This window comes from Homalodisca vitripennis, chromosome 5, assembly GCF_021130785.1.
Source record: "Homalodisca vitripennis isolate AUS2020 chromosome 5, UT_GWSS_2.1, whole genome shotgun sequence".
NCBI lineage: Eukaryota > Metazoa > Arthropoda > Insecta > Hemiptera > Cicadellidae > Homalodisca > Homalodisca vitripennis.
Genome location: NC_060211.1, coordinates 31,574,327 through 31,597,481, shown reverse-complemented (window position 1 = coordinate 31,597,481; position 23,155 = coordinate 31,574,327). Strand labels below are relative to the sequence as shown.

Sequence of the window (23,155 nt, the reverse complement as noted above, 5' to 3'; positions counted from 1 at the left end):
TTATTTGCAGATTAAGAGATAAGATAGCAGCACAGCACTTCAGTGTTTCTACTGACACATTTTAAACACTAACACATCCCATAAAATAATAAGAAAGAATATCAAATGTGTATGAAATAATCTGATAGAAGTGAAAATTTTTTTATTATCTAAAATCATAGATGTTTGAAATTAAATTAAAACATATTTGCAAAAAGACTTTTTCAAAACAATTTCATAATTCTAAACATAATTGAAGTTCTTCACATGAACTGAAATCATATAGGAAAACCTTGAATAATAATGCGTTTTTTATAAAATTAGATACTGAAAACTGACTATATACTATCAGCTGACAGCGAAAGCACTAAAGAAACGATAATGACAATCATAATAGGTACCAGGAGTAAAATGTAGGGGTTACTAAAATAAATAAGAGAATAACAATTTCATTAAGCCTCAACCAAGCACTGTTGATATTTATTAAAGACATTATTATATTTTTTCAATGAAACAGCTGATAATAATTAGTATCAATGTATAAAATAATACAGTATTACAAGAAGGTTTTACAAAATCTATCTCAAAATCTACATGTGACAAGAAAGTACTGAAACTTTGAAAAAATAATATCACGACATTGCCATAGAAGTTTTCATTTCAAAATCTTAAGAGCATTAATTTTTTTCAATTTGGCAGAACTGACAGTTGTAGCACTGTAGCTCTGCCAATCATCTGGTTTCCTAATTGTTTTAGAATTGACTAAGTGAAATACAGAAGATTGAAGACATTGGTTATAGTTCGATAAATATTATATTATACTTATCTTAATGTACAGTTCTGTAGTTAGACAGTTTTCTTCTTCTCTAGTTCTTATATTACACTTGAATTTTATCACCTGCTAGAGTTAAGGTGAAGGCTGTGACAGTATGAGAATAATTAGTTCTGCCATGGAGGATGAATGGACTTTAAAAATTACCAGAAACTTCTCCAGAGGTTCAATAAAGATATATTCTATTCTATTCTCATTGAAATTGTATTGGTTTTACAAAAACGGATAGGTGCTCAATTAACCCAAGATTTGTAAACAAAATGAAACCGACCTCCCAAACAAAGTGTTGTTTTCAATTCTCCAGTTCCCATATTATTAACAATATCAGAAAAACAGCATAGTAGTCCTTGAATTTTAGTGTTACAGGCAGCTTTCGAATAATAGGAATTGTGGAGAGATAGGTGTTCAAGGATATATGATTTTGCATGTTGTCAGATCCTTCATAGAAGTACCAACTTCCTTGAATTTTGATATGCCTTTTAAAGTGATTAAAATATCAGTAGTTAGTTAGTGAACAAAGTTATTGCATCAGTGTTTATCACTCCAGTAGATAAATTTTAGAATGTTTCAATAATAACTAGGTATGTTATTTGAAAAATAATTAGCTATTTCATAAGTTATTACTTTGAAGCAATTATCCTTGGTGCCTTCCAATTTATTTTCTGTCTCAACAAGTTAGCAAAATATTTGTCAATGTTACTTAGATTTATAATAATACTGTTATAACACAACAACTAACTAAAGTCCTGTTACTTACAGGTGTGTTTATACCTGAAGATCCCAGTATTATTTTAATTGTTTTTGCTATGTAGCCTATTTATTAGATTTAGACCACAGCTGTATTTGTATTTAATATGAAGGTAATACATGTGTACACAAGACTTCATATAAACCAGCTTATGAAATTTTTGAACTTGACGTATTTTTTATTACGTTTATTTTTCCAATTGTTTCAAGTTCATAGCTTTAAGTATGTAATCAGTATCATGTTTTATTATGCCAGGCCTAAGTGATCTTATGGTATACACCCTATTGTTATTATGTAGGTTACAGTCAACATACATTAAAAATAATTGTTTGTCTAGTTATAAATTTCATTTAATTAAACGTTATGTAATTTCAAATACAGAAGTTAACACAGTGTGATCCAAAATATTTGACATGTTCTATTGAATCAAAATAAAGTGTTTTCAATAAATATGTGTCCTGAAATCCTTTCCTCAAAAATAGACCCCCAACAAGAAGTGACAGTGACTTAACAGGAGTGTTGGCCACTATCAGAGAGTGTTGAGGAAATCCGCTGCAGTGCCGCCTACCGCTCTAATACTTTCAGATAAAAATTGTAGATACCCGAGTTTACATAACCATGTTCTGATGGAAGTAGTTCCTGTTCTTTTAGCAGATCTCTCGTCAAGTTCCTCAATGCTTGTACTTTTTAGGCCAACTCGATTTAGCTAAGTAATGGTGGGAATACCCATCAAACCTCTGTGCTCATATGACTTTTCAGAACCTCTACCACCACTTTAAAAAGTACATGGACATCAACAAAAAACCTTGAAACCCAATAACTTTAATTCAAGTTGAAAATTCACTTGGAAAAGACGTGTTATGTTATAGTGACAAGCGTTATTATTACCAAAGTGCTCATTTATGTAAAAAGAATTTGAGAAATCATGCAAAAACCGTTCTTCACGTAGACCTCGGAACTTACATTTACAGGATGCCATCTCAAGCCAGCACAAAATGGTGACTAATTCAAATTTAAAATATCCTCATGACTAAAATGGTTAAAAAATAAAATGTTATGGAATTTAAACTCGTTTGAATGAGTGATTTTTTATTGTAAAAGTGAAACAAATAGGTTTAACAAATGGAAATGTTTCTAAAATTAATAACATAACAGATGCTCAAACTGCTCCCCATCGATGGTCTGACCATTCCCTCTAGGGATGAAAGCTCTTTGGAAGCAAATTCTTTCCCCACTTTGGTCTGGAATGGTACACAGATAGATCCAAGATTGAAAAGGAAAAATGTGTGGGAATTCAAGAAGAGAGCTCTGGTGTGGGGTCCTATCTTCATATAGGTGAATACCCAACTGTATTTCAGGTGGAAGTCACAGCTGTAATGGGTGTGCGTAAGAAAATCTGAAAAGAGGTGTCAAGGGCATAAAAACTGGTATCTTCACAGATAGCCAGGTGGTCCTCTAATTAGTTCAGGTTTGCGATTGTTACATTGGTGTTTCCAAGCAGGGTAGACTCAATAATCACACTCTGTATTGGGTCCGAGGACACACAGGAATTAAGAGGTAATGAGATTACTGATGCACTGGAAGATAAGACATCATCAACGAAGTTTATGGGGCATCAGCCGGTCTGTGGGATATCCAGAAGATATGCATGTCAGGTTAACAACTCCTGTGCATAGGACCAAGCATCACGGAAGATAAGCTACCACGCCGGATCTTAGGATGAGCAAGTTTGTTTTGCTCTCTCCTTCCAGAGAGGTTGCCCTAGAGCATTACAGCTGAAGAGAGGTGTTTTGCAAAGGATAACAGGGTTTGTTACAGGTCACTTTCAACTGAGAAAGCACTTTTTCAGGATGGGTGTTTTCAACGGAGATCTGTGTGTAGGATGTGTGGGTAGCACAAGGAAACGGCTGAACCCATAGCTTTTGACTGATATGCTGGTGGGTAAGAGAGCACAGGCTTTTGGAACACTGGTCCAAGGACAGATGATATCTCATAATGAGCTCATTGGTAAGTTACAGCACTTCGTTAACCTTCATGAACGGGCTGAAATGTACTAAACCTCTCTTATTACATGATGGGGAGCAGAAAAGTCCCTACTTGAATGACGTGCTTAGGTTTGTGGGACTGCCCCTTTTGAATGAATAAACCTATCCGATTGAGAAAGGTGCCTAAACATGTGTAAATATTCTAGCGTAGTGCAGAGACGCTCTATCTTAATTGAACCAGACTACATCGAAGTTATTTGTTGCTAATCAAACAACTGGAATAATCTGCTTTACTACATTGGAGAAGTTAAATTTACTTAAATAGAAAAGGGTTCAACATATTGTCTTCCAACAATATCCAGCCAAATATTTGATTTTTATGGATACTCCATATATTGCTCTCTCATCCAGGGTTATTATCGGACCAATATTAACAGTTGTGCCACTTATATTATCAATATTTATATTATTAATATTTCTCATCATTAACTCACAAAATTGAACTCACGATCAAAGTTGTCCTCAGAGTGTTCATGAACAAGTGGATTTTGTAAAATTTAAAGATTGCGCAAAACTTCAGATACTGACATTTGGGAAATAGTTTTAGAAACAAAATGAATTGAGACATCAGGATTCTCTACAACACATTGTAAAATATCCATTGACATTTTATTGCTAGTAGCTAGCTAACCTTGGGTCTTTTGGTTCTCAGAAAGTTTTTGACTCTGCCTGTCTCTTCAAGACACTTAATGGTTTTTTCCATTCCTGATTTTGAAATAGAGTTGCGATTTGGAAAGGTGTCGCTGAATAAGTTTCTCACCCCATCATAAGATCTAATCACATCATATGGATCTAATTTCCATAACTACGCATCATTAAAATTGTTATAAGTTCATGTTCACTGAGCTATACAGTACAACTAAATGAATAAACAATTCTTAACTTTGTGAACACCATTAACAAACTAATACATGCTCCCTTGAATCAAACAATAGGTATTAAGACTGGAAAAACTCGCTGGTCGAGGCAGGTCAAAGCTTGCTAGGAATGTTATTGTTGGTTTTTATTACTATTAAACAAGGAATATTAATATTCATTACTTTCCCGATTTTAAATCTGAATTAGATGCCATTTTTTGCTATAAGTTTCATTTTTCATAAAGACCTTTGAAACGATTTGTAAATTTTTTTTAATTTTTAAGATAGGCCCAAAATTTGGTATTTTAGGTACAAAGGCAATCTTGTGATACTAATCAAAAAGTGGAATTGTGTACCCTACAGATTTACACTGAGTTTTGTTTTTCTAGATGCAACCATTAAAAAGTTAATATGGGGTATCCATAGTTTTTATTCACCCTGTATGTGACAAGAGATAATAATTTTTATATTCATTCCAAATTCAACATCATTATGGACATATTTGATAGTAGTAGTAGGTCCTTATAATTGAAAAAATGTTATCAGTATTAGCGTTATATGAGCATGGCTAAAATTTTCATCCATACACAATTTTAAGATTCACTTCTTGTGTTTTAAAATAAAATTCAACACAAATTTCAATTTTTCTAAACTATTTAATATCAACAAATCCCTTATAAACTTATATAACAAGTTAATAATGGAAGTTAACTAAAATTATTCAATAAATACATTTATAAACACTAAACGTTAGCAAATTACAATCTATCTATTTGTTTTACTTTCTTCTGAACTTAAACTACTACTTGTCTCTTTTTTCGTATCGACATCAGAATCAGCGTCCTTAATTTCTTTAATTTCAATTCCACTTTCATCTGTTTTCTTCTTGAGTAAATTCATTTCTTTGAAAACTTCCGGGGCGTTATACATACTCATGTGTTTTATTTTTAATTGCAATTGTTCATATTTAGACATCAGAGCAGGATCCTTCTCCTTCTTCTGGATATGGACATTGAACATCTTGAAATGCTCCAGAATGTCATCTGTAAAATACAGAAATTAGTCCCATAAATCATGTCATCTTTATCAGAAATGTGAGTAATTAAGAAATGACATCATATACTATGTTATCTGCAAATTCCATGACAGCTTGTGCAAGTACCAGAGACCAATAATAGAAGTAGACTGGTAATTGTATCTTGTAATTTGAGGTTGGGGAGAACAGTGTGACAATAGTTCACTCTAGTGGATTTATTCTGTAAACAACCTGTAAATCAGTCCAGGAGTAAGAGTAAGGTTTGGGCATGGGCAAGGGATGAGGAAGAGAGGGGTAGAGCAGATGGCAAAGAGCAGCGCCATATAGAGAGAGCTGTGAACACTACGACAATTTGGTTGACACCGAATTGGCACATTTCTCCTGTATGGATCGGCAGTCCATATACCTCGATAATTGGTCTCTGGAATTACACACACTCATGACAACTTGGACAGGTACTTACTATACTTATGACCAGGTCTGTCATTGAATATTAATAGTTCACAGTGCTTGCATACTCAAGTAACAATTTTTATATGTTTTTGAGGTTGAACCTTCACCCCCATTCACCATGTTGGATGTTGTTCTTTGTTCCCCAAATTGTACAGAACTTTGTCACACTTTTAATGTAAATTTTTTGGAAGGCTGTATTACAAAATGATTATAAATTAACAATTTTCTATCAAAGTAAATAAAATTTAATCTTTTTAAGAAAGAAAATTATAGTGTTGGAAAACGTATATCAAAATTGCAAAGCATTATATGAAAATGTTTTTAATTATCACAATTCATAGTGAGTTTGTAGATTCTGCCAATGTCTGAACACTGGTATTTACAAAACTATTGAACCAATATTAACCAGTTTACAAACAAATTGTACCTTCAGCACAATTATTCCTTATTTAAAAAGGAAAATGACAAATGTATTGAAAAAGCATGGTTTTAGCAATATAAAGCAAAAAGTAAAACCAAAAGTTATGGATTTTTTTCACTAAGATACAGGATCCACAGCGATTGTAAACTTAGATTTTTCATATCTCTTAAACATGTAAAAAAATTTACATTCTCCCTTCTGCAAGAAATTGACTGAATAAGTTAAAGAATTTGCTAAAAAGTGTTTATTCAGAGCAAATATTATTGGAATAAGCAATTTCTTTAAATAGAACTAGTTAAAAGTTTTTTCTAAAAAATTCATGATTTTTAATTACAAAAATATGAAAAGCTCTAATGTCTAGGCTAAAGAAAAAACAAGTGGAATCTAGCCATGTAAATACTTTACTATAAATATAATTTGTAAGCAATGAATTTGTCCAAATAACTAAAAATGGACATTATTGTATAATATAAAGAGCATGTGCCTAAGGGACAGCTCTGAAAGTGTAAAAATAAATGTTTCGTGGTGTTATATAAAATTGCAATTAACATTTTATTTTTTTATTGAATTACTTTCAGAAGACCTCTCACAAAAAGTTACTTTACAAAACTGCTTACTTGTGGAATTGATGTCCAGTTTGTAGTGTGTGGTGATGGCTGTGCTGGGATGTTGTCAGAGCCGGACTGATTGTCAGAGATAAACTAGAAAGTTTACCTGGAGGTACACATCACATCAAACATCCTCCAGTTTTATAATAAGAAACTGCTTACTTGTGGTATTGATGTCCAGTTTGTATTGTGTGACGATGGCTGTGCTGGGATGTTGTCTAGGGCCGGACTGATTGTCAGAGATAAACTAGAAAGTTTACCTGGAGGTACACATCACATCAAACATCCTCCAGTTTTATAATAAGAAACTGCTTACTTGTGGTATTGATGTCCAGTTTGTATTGTGTGACGATGGCTGTGCTGGGATGTTGCCAGGGCCGGACTGATTGTCAGAGATAAACTAGAAAGTTTACCTGGAGGTACACATCACATCAAACATCCTCCAGTTTTATAATAAGAAACTGCTTACTTGTGGTATTGATGTCCAGTTTGTATTGTGCAGCGATGGCTGTGCTGGTATGTTTGTCAGGGTCGGACTGACTGTCAGAGATGAACTGAAGGGCTTGCTTGAGCGAGACCCTCCCTGGCGGTATATGTTGTTCCTCACTCTCACTGTAACCATACGTCACCTCTTCATCAGTGTGTCTGCTCAGGGGCAGGGGGCGTTCAGGGTTCACAGGCCTCTCGGACTGTTGCAAACATCATAATAAGTAAAACATTTAAATTATATGCATTTCTTTACACATGTAATCATTAATGACAACAGAATTCAGGCAACATTTGGAGTAACTACTAAGCAAAAATGCATTTTACATTGTAAACTAATGCATTGAGGCATCACATGACCCAACAAAAAGTAACAAAAGACTTAACAAACACACAGGTGAATATACTGCCTTTTGTTATAAAAATCAATATGGTTGATCCTTGGACCAAGAGGAATCTAAGTACCAAGTTTCAAGTCTTTACGATCTGAGTTTTATTTATTTATTTATTTATTTATTTATACACGGTTGTCACCATTTTTACAAGTAATATAATAATAGATCATGTTCCACAAGATGGCAATATATACAATCAAAACAAAACAAAACTTCATCTTAAGTGAATCATACTCATGCAACAGGAGAGAAGCCAAGAAAATTATGTAGGCTACATGCAAACAATACAATATGCCAAATACAATATGCTAAACACAATAAGCTACTAGGCATAAATAAACAACTGACAGACATGCAATACATTTGATTCATTATGACTAGTTCATACACGAGCAGTCTGTATAGATTTCATATACCATAAAAACAAATTAATACAACAACCAACAACATGCAACCAGTACATGCCATTAATATCTAAAATATACAGTTTATATACAAAATAAATATATTAAGTAATAAATAACAATAATATCTACATAGAAAAACACATTGAAAATAACTGCAATATCGGCAAGGTGCAATAACTATTTACGAAATATAGTAGGGCAATAATCACAAATACAGTAACTAGTACAATTCAACAATAAAATACAAAAGAGCTATAAAACGAACTGTATAACAATGCTCTAACTATCCAGTATCAGATAATGCTTACGTAGTGTAGCCCAATAATAAAAATATCCTTTTCAGCGATGACACACTATTGCAAAAAAAGTCGTGGTGATGGCAGATTAGGTTACCAAGCCGGTGTAATCTGGGGATGACACTGTGAAATTCATAGTTGGTGGAGCAATGCTGTACACAGAAGATGTCCAGAGACCGAGTTCTACCAGGTACTCTGAGATTAATGAGGTGGAGTAACTCCGAGCAATCGACATCGCCAGTGAGGATCTTCTGTAGAAACACCAGGTCATGCAGTCTCCTTCTCGCATATAATGGAGCCAGCCCCCAAATTGATCCGCTACCAACTCCAAGGGAACTTCACTGTAGTTGTATCCCAGCTTGGTACCAATTATCCTAACAAAGCGATCTTGTATGCTCTGGAGTCGCTGAATATGTCCAAGTTGGTAGGGACACCACACAACACAGCCGTACTCCAACACAGATCTAACTAGCGCTGTATATGCTATCTTCATCGCCTCAACACTAAGACCGCCTCTAGAAGTCCTTATGATAAACCCCAACATCTTAGCAGCCTTCCTGGTGATTATGTCTATGTGTAATTCAGGGCTTAGGTCCGAAGACAGACAACCCAATTCCAAGGTCTCCTAATGTAAGACTTACGGCAAAGTATAGTGTTGCTTAGACAGTAATCAAATATCAAAGGCTTGGAGTTCCTGTGAAATGTTACAATAGCACACTTCTCGGCATTCAGTCTCATTCCGTTGAGTAGGCACCACTCTTCGATTCTCTTAAAGTTACGTTGTAACAGATGGCAATCCTCAATGGATGAAATAGGACAAAAAACCTTAATATCATCAGCGAAAAGCAAGCATCTTACGTTGATAACATCCACCAAGTCATTGAGAAATACAGTAAACAAGAATGGGCCCCAAATGAGATCCCTGAGGCACCCCGATGTAGCATAAAAAGGCCGAGAAGTGGCACCCAAAAACTTCACAGAAAGACTACGGTCTGCCAGGTATGATTGAAACCATTGTAGAAGATTGCCAGTGATACCATATGCGTTAAGTTTGGCGAGAAGATGCGGATGACTCACAGTGTCGAACGCTTTGGAGAAGTCAATATAACCGGTGTCAACCTGCATTCCATCTCCAAAAGCTGCGATGATAAAGCTTTCATTCATACAATGCAAGGTTAGTAGTAGTTGATCTTCCGGCTGCAAAACCATGCTGCGCAGATGTAAGAATGTTGGCGAAAGGAAAATCCAATGCGATCCAGTACAAGTGATTCAAACAGCTTCCCAAGTGCAGGCTGTATGACAACTGGGCGGTAGTTTCGGACATCCTCAATATTTGAGGACTTGTGTATAGGAACCACAAAAGCTGGACTTGAGTCTATCCGGAAAAGCACCTTCGAGTAGAAACTTATTAAAGATAACGGTTAGCTGGGGAGCAAGAATATCACTGCATCTCTTGAGAATTAGAGGAGGTATATCATCAGGGCCAGTACCCTTGTAGGATCCAGTAAATCAAGCTTTCGTTTAACTTCATCAACTTCAAACACACAAGAAGATAAATTTGTATGTAGATCAAAACTAATATGGTGGCACAGTCACATTTGAAGCAGAGTATACGGAAGAAAAATGGTCGGCAAAAAGATCACAAACTGTAATTGGAGTTGAAGCCATACGATCTCCAAGGGTATATGAGTCAGATGAATGTCCGATGACTTCCCAAAGTTCCATTGGACAAAGCTCCAAAAGGACTTAATGTTCCTGGGAATTGAACCATTTACATGTGCAATATAACCCCTATAACATTCAGAGCTGAGGTCCCTGCAGAGAGCGCGGACATGCCTAAATTCCTCGTAATCTGAAAGTCGATTAGTGACCTTGTATCGCTTGTGAGCAGTCTTCTTAAGAATTGTCATCCTCTTCAACTCGGCCGTGAAACCAAATGGGAAACCTTGATTTGCCAACCTTCCTAGTAGGTGTGTTTTCGATCACAATACTCCGAATCTTGTCCAACAGATCATTGAAGAAATCAGAAACATCAGGCAGGTCATATTGAACAGTTCCAAGTAAATAATGCAATCTTCGAGCAATTTCACCCACATTACATTTAAATAAAATTGTAGACTACACGTTGGTCATCGACAGTCATTTGGGGAGAAGGTATTTCACAACAAATAGCCGGGTGAGCAGGTTCAATAGGCAATAGATGATCCAGGGCAGCAGTAACCAAAACAGAGGGGTCAGAGCCAAATATGAGATCCAACAACACCCCGCGCAGATTGAGCACAGCATTTATCTGGGTTAAACTATAAGTGGCTGCCATTTTCAATAATATAGGAAGCACTCCATTAGAAGCAAGAGGATCAATTCGATTTCCAATCCACATCCGGCAAGTTGAAGTCCCCCAGCAACAAACTGTGGCAAAAAGTAGTACCATCTGAGAAAACTTCATCGACAGCACTGCAGTAGCGGGTGTAGGTGACAGCGGGCTGTTGTGTGGAATATAGACTCCTCCAATCAGTATAGGTAAATCTAACTTATTGGCCTTAACAGACAAAAAGATGCATTCAATATCTTCTACAGAAGTATGTATAACAATTAGATCCCAGATATGTCCTAGTGGCCACTAGAACCCCACCTCCACTTTCTTTATAACTAGTATGAGAAGATCTGTCGTGGCGATACACATTAAAATCATCAAGACCCAATTCGGAGCTATGAATATCAGAATTTAAGTTTGTCTCTGTGAAAACCAGTATATCATAGATGCATGTAGCTGCTGCTTTACAGAGGTCATTTAATTTGGTACGGAGACCATTAACATTTTGGTAATATACCGTGAGATGAGATATCCGAGAGTTAGCTAGTTTTTTGGACTCTGTTTGACTATCTTAGGAATGCCGAGAGTATACTTGATTGTGAGACCAATCTCACCAGCGTCCTCTCTTCTCCTCAACTCAGCCCTAAGATTAGAGAGATGCTTTCTTTCCTGAGGGGGTTCTGTCCCCGGGAGAAACTAATTCCAGAGAGACGAGAATCCAGGCCGTCTAATGAAGATTGATCAAAGTGTTTCGCAAAGTCGGTGACATCATTGCAACTATTTAATGCTACTTTCAAAGGTCTGGGCTTTACAGCAGATGGTTTTCCTATACGGAAAGACTTAAAAGTATTATCCTTGTTTAGCACAAAATTTGCTTATCAAGACGGCGATAAGCTGATTGTCGTGCTCAACTCTTACAGCCAACGTTTTACTACTGCTTTCAGGTAAATCATGTATGATAATGTTTCTAGACCGACGAGATCTATCAGACATCTCCTCCAACACAGACTCAATCCCGATCCGGGACTCATTGCCAGTCTGTAAATCCTTCAAATGGTCCTCAAGTGTCTCCACCCGTTTTCTCAATATCAGCAATGCGGGGCTCGAAATTGTTTTAACTTTTCGTTAACTGAAGCAAGTTCATCCTTAATGGCGCCAATGTTCGCAGAAACATCCATTAAGTTATCCCAATTTGGTCAAAACAAGTGCCATTTGCGAAGCGACCACATCAAACCGAGAAAACATTTGGTTGAGCGGATGCTGGTTTGGCTTAGTAACAGTCCACCCTATTACAAAACCATTTAACTTTATTATCAGTGGCCAACTTGCGATACTCCGTATCAGTCACATTCATGCAATGGGAGTGAAACCATCTACCACATTCCTTCTCACACTGAATCCCTTTCTCAGTGTCTAATACTACCTTCATACAAACCAAACAGACAGCCACATCGGGCAATAAAGACATGTTGGAGTATAGTTAATTGAACAGAAGAATATGCGCTAAAGGCCTTCAGAAATGAACTTTGACAGGATGAGCAAAATACACAAAGCATCGATAGCTACTCGATCCACCAACGATGAAAGTGCATTTGCTATAGTATATGTGAAGAAAAGAAGAGATATGCGATGTATATCGAGAAGGCTGTGGCGCTTGTGCAAACTGACGTGGAGACTTTACACGATGACAGTTGTTTGCTTTGACAATCGTTAGTGACAATACAGGGATATAGAGCAGAGTTATTCGTAAAAAATATTTATTCTCAGATGAGTTTAATGAAACATTCAGACTTCTACAGACACAAATCACTTAGCTGATAAAAATTAATTAAGTTGAGATCACAAAATCAGCAGGACACACGTAATGAAGCATAAATTGAAGAGTAAATCACAAGTAATCCAAGCTAAGCAACATGCAGGCATCACGGTGATAAAGTAGCTTAAAAAACATGCACAGTTCATACGAATTGCAAAAACTGTTAGGCATCATGCATAAAAGACGTGCTGGGCTAATATACACTCTAATTTCACAGTCTATGACTATAAAGAAGAAGACAATTTAAGCACAATTTGTAATCGTCTGCTATCCAGCACATTCAATGTTAATGAGATAGGTTGTTTTAATTTAATTAATAGTGAAATATTTAGCAAAGCATACTTAAAGATTACAATATTGTTGCACTCACTCGATTAAAATGAAGAGATAAATCCAACATTAGAGCACCTGAACACCAATGAAAACTAAGAAAATCAGCTTAATTATTAGCACTAGCAAAATAACGTTGGATTCAAAACTGCCTGCCATCCAAAGGAAAAAAAAAATGTGAGTTATCGTAAAGTCACATATATAGACAGAAGGATTTACTGAATTTGGCATTTTGACTCAAAAGATCAATAAATGTCTTCTTTGGACCAAGAGAAACCTACATATCAAGTTACATGTCTCCAGGACCTCCCTATAAAATTTATTGGACAGACTGACCTTTGATTTTTTGACCCAAAATCCAATAGGATTTTTCTTCCTAGAAATAAGAGAAACCTAAGTATCAAGTCTTTACAACTTTTCGATCACAAGTTCGTCAGACAGACAGACTGTCCTTTGATTTTTTTCATCCCTTAACAATAGCATACTTCCTTGGACCAAGAAGAACCTATGTACCAAGTTTAAAGACTCTAGGACCTATCTATCAAGAATCATCATTAAGAGGATGGGCAGCAACATGATTTTAAGGCCTTTTCGGTTCCTTAATGGTTGAACACTTAGAAGTTTATAAATAAAGCATATAAAACATAACATTTTCATGTTACACAACAAATACATGTCTGAAAACAAAAGAATTTTATTCTGTACTTTAGTTGACTATTTTTAAAACTGTAATTTTAAGAATTTAAATTATTTTTATTGTTTCCATTTATAAAATATGTGAAAATGAAGTAAACACCACCCTGAATCTTAAAATATTTAATAATGAATGTACTGTAGTTCGAGCACACTCTGGACATTACCAAATACAGATTGTGGGATAAAAGAGTATGACTAACTCCCCACCCCACCTGGCCACACAGAATGTGGGATACTAGAGTTTGACTAGCTTCCCACTCCCACTTGGCTTTACAGAAAGTGGAATAATACAGTTTGACTAGCTTCCTACCCCACCTGGCCATACATAATGTGGGATACTAGAGTTTGACAAGCTACCCGCCCACCTGACCATACAGAATGTGGGAAACTAGAATGTGAATAACTCCCAAACCCACCTGGCCACACAGAATGTGGGATACTAGAGTGTCAATAACTCCCAACCCCACCTGGCCACACAGAATGTGGGATACTACAGTGTGATTAGCTCCCCACCCCACCTGGCCATACAGAATGTGGGATACTACAGTGTAATTAGCTCCCCCCCTGGCCATACAGAATGTGGGATACTAGAGTTTGACTAGCTTCCTACCCCACCTGACCATACATAATGTGGATTACTAGAGTGTGACTAGCCTCCCACCCCATTTTGCATTACAGAGTGTGGGAAACATGAGTGTGACTAGTTTCCTACTCTACCTAGCCATACAGAATGTGGGATACTAGAGTGTGACTAGATTCCCACCCCCAGTTGGCTTTACAGAATGTGGGATACTAAATTGTGACTATCTTCCCACCTCCATCTGTCCTTAATGTTCTTTCTTTCTTTTCTTGACATAAAAACATAATTTTGGCATTTTTATATGTTTTATGACAATATTGAACGTTATAAAATATTTTTATAATGAATACCAGTAATAGTATAAAATTTACACGTCCTGTTGTAGGCCTAATGTAAAATGTCAGATAGCAAATCATTAATGCTTATTGTACAAGTTTCCAATCTTAATACGAAAATGGCACATTAGATCCTAGTTTAAAATAATATGTCTTTGATATTTTCTACTCCTTTCTTTCTAATTCTAAACATCTTTGTTGATTTATAGTTTAAAAACTGGTCTATAATCATACATGAAAACTTACCTTGGGTGCTGGGTCAGGGGTTGACACGTACACTTTTTTTAAGTATTCATCTAATTGTTTGTCTTTCTTATCAAGATGCTCCGTTGAAATTTGTTCTGCAATGCAACCAACAAGCCTAAGTTAGGATATTTTACGTTATTTAAATAATAAATATTTTAAATTGTTTACAACTAAATAAAATTGTTAAGAATTGTAGCCAACTATTTCTATAGACACAAAACATAGCTATGGTGGGAAGGGTTGATTCAATATGAATATTGAGTTTAGCTCTAGTTCACCTTCCTCTTAGTGCTAACCTCAATACTGGAGCTAAACTAAATACTCACAACTTTCTATAAAATGTTACCATGAAATAAATATATAAACATAAAGTGTTACAATCTCAACACAGTGCTTACAATAAATAACTGCTAGTTAATATACATTTTAATATATTAAATTTTATAATTCTTTTGGCAAACATAAAATGTGGATGCTGGCAGTGAAGGTGAAAATGTACTAATGTCCAATGTTTACAGACGCTAACAGCATGTGTGTGGTTTTCCAACACCCAACAGTAAAAGATAAAAATATGTCATTTTCTTAAATCTTATGTTATATTTTTTTAAATATAAAATTTCAGTTATAAATCATTAAAAACATTTAATTTCCTGTAGTTGTATTCATATACATACTGAAAAATTCCCATTTTTATATTCAGCCATTTTTATTTGTGCTTACAAAATTAGCCTAAATGACATTCTGAGCAATTATTGGGTCAATTTAATTTCTTTCGTATTTTACTATGATCATGGATTATCCTTAGAAAGTAAATTCCTTAGAAACATGAAAATTAGGTGTTGAAAAACCATAGTTGACATTGCCAAGCAAGAATAAGTATGAAAGTCCATGCAAATGGGACACAGTCATAGCAGTCTGTGTGATGGCAAGTCTTCAAATACATATAATAGATGGTTAAAAGTAAATTTATCCTTATCTTATTTAATGAGTGATATAATAACCGTTAAGACTGGAGTGCTAACATGGTCTGAGCTTAAATTTAGGATTGTTTATGTTAAGGGATGTTTTTCTTTTTGTGTCAGCAGGATGTACCACCCACTGATGGCCTGGAGCATTTTGTAATACAACTTTCTCGTGCCAAATCATTCAACATGATCTGATTACAGGAATGTACTGGTCATGAATTCTGTTAGCCATCAGTGCAGCTTCAGTGGGGCCTTTGGCACCACTCTGCACTGCTGAGAGAAAAAAAAACATCCCTCAAGATAGTATCTAAAAATCAAACCCAGATCTTCAACCCATAATCTCAACCTCTCTTCAAGTTGAATGAGATAAGAAGTGTGTATACTGTGATTTATAATATGAACAATACATAATCTTAGTTTGAAATCAATTTTACTGAAAAGTAAAACCTACAGATTTCTACATTTTCTACTAGATTTGGTTGGATACTACAAAGCAGCATAGCCTATATGACTTTAGATTTTTTTCAATCAATGACAATTTAATTCAAATGTCTGTATTTGTCTGACTCAACTCTGTGTTGTGCAGTTTGTTATATATGGAAAAAGACTAAATTTATTTGTCATCATAAATTTTACAGGTAAATTAAATTTGAATCTCTTCGTAATATAACTTTTGACCACAATTATTGTTTTTTGAGTTTAATAGATCTGTGGTTAAGAAATGTTTTATATATGGCGACCCTTATTCTGAACACAGTACAAACTCTTAAAACAACTGTAAATATTTACTGTACCCACTTCATATTATTACCTTTTTAAGAGAAAATGCTTAGAAAGCAAATAATAAAACAAGCTATAAATGTGTGGAAAGCTACATTTTTTAACTCGAACAAAAAAAAACTGGTAGTTGAGCAGGCTGACATTAAGGGGAGTCCAACGTCCCTATACCGCCATTGTTAAATTGACATATTTTCGGTACCATTATCTCCTGTTCTACTAATAGTACACTTTTGAAATTTTTTGCAGTTATTTATGTATGGTTGCTGAAGCATTGGACGAAAAATCTATGTTCAAAAATACATAAAAAATTTTTAAAAATTTTTATTTAAAAAACACTTTTTTTACAATTAATTTATTTATAAAAATATTTTTTCCTTGTTCAGTTTTCTACCAATTTAAAATCTTTTAGGTCCAAAGCTTACTTATAGAATAAAGGAAGTGCAGAAAAAATTTCATCAAAATATCTCTAACGGTACTTAAGATATGTGTACCTAAGTATAAAAAAAAACTTATTTTCGGAAATCAACGATAAACAAAAAATTCTTTGAATATTGTACTTTAATTTGACAATTTATTGATAATCTTTGATCACTCGCTTTTAAAATCCTCCAGGGCAGTACTCAGTATCATCCACTTCTTCTTCTCTCAATCTTTCCCTTCTTCTCTTGACCCTGGACTCCTTGGATGCCAACCCCGCTGCGTACTCCGATTTTCTGATTCGAGCTTTGTCAGCAACCTTCAAAGCGTCTATTGTGTTACTGCCGATATCTGAGATTCCCAAATGCTTAAAAACTTCTAATCTACCCAGGTTTACATTATTGAAAGTTATTATGGCATCGTACACCCCTAGTTCGAGTGTTTTACGGCCAACAAAAACATTTTTCGGCAACCTGGTCCACACAACGTTGTTGAAACTGAAAGTCGTCAGCTGATTCAACACAGTTTTTTGGGTAATTGAAACAATAACTATTGCCAACCTGATAAACAAAAACTACAAACTAAAACCACTCAAATAATACATGTACTATAGCTATTGTATGAAAACCCGCTGATGTGAGGCAATTGGTGCTGAAGTTCTAGCAATCAAAATGTGCGACGGCATGTTTTCAAAAATTATTTAAAAATATTTAAAATCAAGTTGACACCATGTTTTTGGTATTAAAATGTTCAGAAAATACTAAATTTGTTAATAAAACAAAAAAACTAAATTTGAAAATTTTTCAATTTTTTAGTGTTGGACTCCCCTTAATGCCTCCCCGGCTGACAAGCATCACGATGACAACGAACAAAAAAGTCCTTCAAGATATAACCTATTAGTAACACTTCCCAATCTATAAGGTTTAATCAAAAATGCCTGAGCCAGCTAAAAATATTATAAACTCACTTAACCACACATAATATCCTTAATAGGATACTAAAATTTTCGAATATTCGACTAAAAAAAAACAAACACACAAACGCCATTATCTTCACACTTACGTGGAAAACCTGTCTTTCTCTTCATAATAACAATGCAACAAAATGTAAACAATCAGGAAACGTTCAAAATTAATCAATAACAAATGCACAAAAAAAAATGCACAATGGCAAGCAAGGCAAAAATCACAGAAGAAAACACCATTGACAAACTTCACCAAAGAGGAAGGAAAATGTAGTTAAACTATGAAACATACCTGTAGTATACAGTAATGAAAAACTTATACTACCCTAAAAGACAGTTGGTTGACAGATGTTCTCTCCACTCAAATTCACTATTTGTTTATTTGTTGTATCCACTACAAATTTGTTTATATGTTGATAACTCCCTCCTTACGTCTATCCTTACTTAGATTGTTATTCCCCATACACAGAACCTCAAGTCTCCACAGTCCTTTAGATTGAGGGACTATTTGGGATAAAGTATAGGTATCAATTTTAGGGAGGGGGCCTAAATATATAATTTAGGTCCACTTCACGTTATTATTATTTTTTTTATATATTTTTTTAAACAATGGTCCCCACACTTATTGCATAGTGAATGAAAATGTAAATACAGTATAGTACTTTTTATCAGTATCTCAACCTTTATCCTGTATATGCTCTCCCCTTATTCTGGCATTAGGTTATGGGGTCATGCTCCTAACACTGATTAAGATATGTTAATACAAAAAAGGTGTTAAGGGTTATGTCTAAAGCACCCTACTTGTACCACTGCAAGCCTTTATTCATGCAGAATTTTATTTTGACTGTGGTAAATGAATATATTTATCAGTGCCTTGTGACTATGAAGGCCAGACAGAAGTCCTTCCCTCTAAACGATAATGTTCATGAGCACAACACTAGGTATAATAACAACCTATTCATTCCTAGAAGTAAACTACAGGAGTAAACAGTTGTTTCCATGTTGCAGATATCAGGCTTTTTAACCTAATTCCTATTTCTGTCAAGAATCTCTCATCTTTAAAATTTTCAAGAATTATGAAAATTTGGCTCTGAGCTGATCCCTTTTTTTCCCCTTGGGGGCGGCCTACTGCCATGCACCTCAAGGGCTTTTTGCGCACCCTGGAAACACACCATGAGGCCCATCAGTCTACAATTTCAGCAGTTCCACAAACCGCCGAAAACAACCTATCAGGTCCTCCTGGGAAAATTCACCACCCCTGTCCAAACTATCAAAGATGGCATACCGCTCCCTTGCTATTGCGGGGCAATCAAAGAGCAGGTGCTCAGCATTTTACAATGTCAATGAGTTTTACAAAGCTAATTGCAATAACATTACAACTTATGTAACAATTAATTGATTAACACCACTAGCATTAACCAGAGTATGCCTACACTGCCTGCTAACCCACATATGTAGCTTCTTATTTGTTTGAGTTTGTTTTTGCATGGCTTGTGCATGGACTAATTTGTTTTGCCTGATTTGATCCAATGGACTTTTAATTTATTTGTACATGTTTATTTATTTGTGTATTATTTGACTTGGTCTATTGTATATTTGTATTGAATGGCTGAAATAAAGACTTATGACATTGTTTGATATGATCGCTGCAGAGACCAGTTGCCTTTAAAACAAAATTACTTAATTAAAAAAAGCAAATTTTCCAACAAAATATTAAGATCAATCAAGGAATGGGAAAAGGTATATGTATAATGATGTGCAAGCACAGTGCCAAACAATACAGAGAGAACAGAGGAAAACGACAATCAAACGTGACCAGAGAGGAAGAAACTGTTGCAACTGATGAAAACCAGGAAAACACAATTGGTAGACAAATGTTTCTACTCAAACTCCCTGTTTTTTTTCACATAAATATTGATAATCCTGTTATTCCCTCCTTGTATGCCCACTTAAATTGTTTTCCTCCCCAGCTAAAAACCACAATTCTCCTCGGTCTACTAGATCGTTGGATTATTTGGGATGTATAACCATGTTCCCAATTCATTTCAAACATTTTATTATTTTTGTTCAACAGGCACACAAACAAGCATGTTTGCAGCTACTTAAACATTCTTCCTGGAAATAAAAAAATATTCTGTTTTAAGAGACTTTCAAAAGTGGTTTTAAATTGTTTTTTAGTAATGTGGCCAAACGTAAATATTATCCATCAGATGAGTTTTTAACAAACCGTACATTACATGAAAATTAAAAACATAACATTTTTTTATGGAAATGAAATTAGCCTATAGTAAATTGTTAAAAGTGGTTTTAGATCACTTTATGTAAGAGGTAAAGGTTGTGTTATTTCACCAGATGAAGTTAGGGCTAAGAATCTCTCTTTGACAAAACCAGGGGACCAACGGATGGCTGCTTGCAAAGAGACGATCGCTCAGGAGACACCCATCCGAGCAGCAGATATATTCAATGTTGCTTGACTCAGTTATCTTGCGATAACTGTCATAAAGTAATGTAAGATGTGTGGGTAAAATAAATATTATCAACATTTTGGAGCAATGAAAGGGTCAATAATGAACTTTAATTCATACTTACCATGTATTAAATATAGTTTGTTTTGAACAGGATGATTGAAACAGATAATAACTAAGGTTGCAGTATAATAAGTGGCTAACACAACAATCGAATCATTGATACTTCTAATTATATAAACTAACAGACAATAAAAAAACCAAAATGTCAAACCGAATAACATTACAGGTATTTTATTTTATATCGTTCAGCTATGTTTTTATATAAAAAAAAGTAATAATTTTATGATTAATTAAATACCATCTAATGTGTATTTATAAAATGTATCAAACAAGTGTAAACTTTACTTACTACTTTCTATTTTGAAGGATAAAATGTATCTAACAGTTTGTATCACAAACACATGATCATTGTTATTGTACTTGCAACCACGATTCAAATTGTTTTATTTTCTTTTAATTAATTTTAAACAATATTGTTATTTAATACCGTACATTATAAAAGCTGGCGGGCAGAGTACAATAAGCTGTCCAGGTTTTTTATATTGATTAGTATAATCGTCAAAACATAACATTTGTAAATTGAATACGAGATTATCAATCGATATCAACTTATCTATAATCATAATTAGTTTTTATTATATTTTACATTCCAATGGAAATCTCAATTTTTACAGTTATATAAAGCAATTAGAAAAGTAAATAAATATAGAAAAGATTATTATAGGCTGTAACATGGAAAAGAATGCTAACTATTAATTAATAATGCAGATGAAAATTTAATAGTGAATAATAATATCATCAAACAAATAATATGATGATAATAGTTAGTGGATAATACATCAAACAAACAATAAAAAGAATGAATACGGATATCTAATGATAGATAGAGCCTGAACATGAATGTCCCGATTTTTGCCTTGAGCACTGCTACACTGTCATGGAAAAAGTCAACAACTTCAGCAACACTGTTTCCAGATCTTTGAAGTTGGGCCATCGTACCGTTTGCTGTATAGTTAGTTCGGTGGTATTGCCTAACAAATAGGTCGCTGGATCGGGTGGATGATGAAGTCCTGAAATTATACTCTCCAAAAAACCGTAACTATCTTCTGTACAAATAGACTACTCATATGCATGATCTACAAGCATGTTGGTTGGATGCCTCTTTTGAATCTTTATTTCAGGTGTGGCCCTTCACGAGCTTCGACTTTCTTGTGAGTACTAGCACCAGTTCCCAGGTTTTAAAAATTGTCACTATGGTTGACGGTAAAATGGAGAAAATCACATTCATTTAACGCCAACTATGCCTTCCACATGCATGGTTGTCCACATCATATGGTGTTTTCGGCACCACACCAACCATTTCATCTTCTTAAACCAATTTCATGGTTTTCTAAAGTTGAGTGTCATTTTGATTTCGATGAATTTACTTATTCAAAAATGAAATATTTTTATTATCTGAAAAAGTGTTTATAATTGATACAGGTGATATAAGGTTCTTATTTCAAAAATTAATTTATCAGTATCATTTAGTTATAATCATCAAAGGTTATAATTTAGTAATATTGTTTGTCAATATTGATACGATAAACATGGTCCACTTCTCAAACTCTACCCAAGCTGGCAACAATTATAAATAACTAGGCTGTAGTAAGCATTCTTGTATTCTGTAGCTTAGGTCATTGACAATTTGGTTTGTTGATTCAATTGTCATGGTGGCCACTTATTAAACTACAACTTTAGACCGATATATGAAATAATCTACTAACATTAAATATAATTAAATTCTTTTCACAAAAATGTGACACACTAATCATAGTAGTACCAGAGGCTACCAATTAATAATATACTACATACCTTCTTTTAACCTGTCAAGTTCTTTAATTGTTGAAGGATACATTGGAGCTGGAGTAGGCTTGTCCTTTGAAATGACCTTTTCTGCTCTCCTTTCAATATTAACCATTTTCACTTCACGAGCAGTCATAGAATAAATTTTAGTAATTATTTGCCCCATACCGTAATTTTATTTTGAATAAATTCTTTTAGACATACAAATCTCTACATGTATTAGTATTCTAACCTAGTACACCAACAGTTTCGTTTTCGTTAATAACTGTATTTACTTTAACTGCAAATAAAGGGAAATTCCACATATCTGTAAACTTAGTATAAACATAATAATCCAATAGTTTGTATCATAAAAACTTATGTTAAAAATAGTTTAATAATCCTTTAACCTCAAATTCTAATACAGTTACGTCACAAGCACGATGTGTCGTCTGTTTCTTTTTTCTTCGGTTTAAAAAAGAGGGCTTTGATGACATCATGAAGCCCCTAAATGTACTCAATCTATGGGGTTTGCAACGGCAAACGAAAGATTAGTTTTTGGTTTGCTGAAACGTTAGCTTCAAATTCTATACACATAACCGTAAAGAACGCTGTTTTTTTGAAGTGAAAACTTCTTTAGGCGCGTTGAGCGTTTTGGTAGAGGGTAAAAGGAAGCATCCTCGGTTCGCGTCACCGACATGCTAATGATACTAACCTGCATGAAAAAGTCAGTCTCTCGCTGTGTTTTTTAAACCGTAGACTTGGCCGCGGACTACTAACCTGCATAAAAAAAGTCA

General features: G+C 34.6%; 1 protein-coding gene across 1 annotated transcript; it reads right to left on the bottom strand.

Moving 5' to 3' along the window:
* Positions 1-5,097: 5,097 nt before the first annotated feature.
* On the bottom strand, positions 5,098-22,836 carry LOC124361934 (protein NDUFAF4 homolog). The gene is made up of 4 exons (XM_046816009.1): positions 22,389-22,836; positions 14,881-14,975; positions 7,449-7,668; positions 5,098-5,504 (listed from the first exon to the last, which is right to left on the bottom strand). The coding sequence occupies exons 1-4, from the start codon at positions 22,543-22,545 to the stop codon at positions 5,227-5,229; spliced, it is 750 nt and encodes a 249-aa protein (XP_046671965.1). The 5' UTR covers positions 22,546-22,836; the 3' UTR covers positions 5,098-5,226.
* Positions 22,837-23,155: the final 319 nt, after the last annotated feature.

Bases quoted from the DNA above. Each gene is read 5' to 3' on its own strand.
- LOC124361934 (XM_046816009.1), bottom strand. From the start codon at position 22,545: ATGGGGCAAATAATTACTAAAATTTATTCTATGACTGCTCGTGAAGTG. The intron at 7,669-14,880 runs GTAAGTTTTCAT...TGTTTGCAACAG, and splicing joins CCCCTGACCCAGCACCCAAG to TCCGAGAGGCCTGTGAACCC. The intron at 5,505-7,448 runs GTAAGCAGTTTC...TGTATTTTACAG, and splicing joins ACTGGACATCAATACCACAA to ATGACATTCTGGAGCATTTC.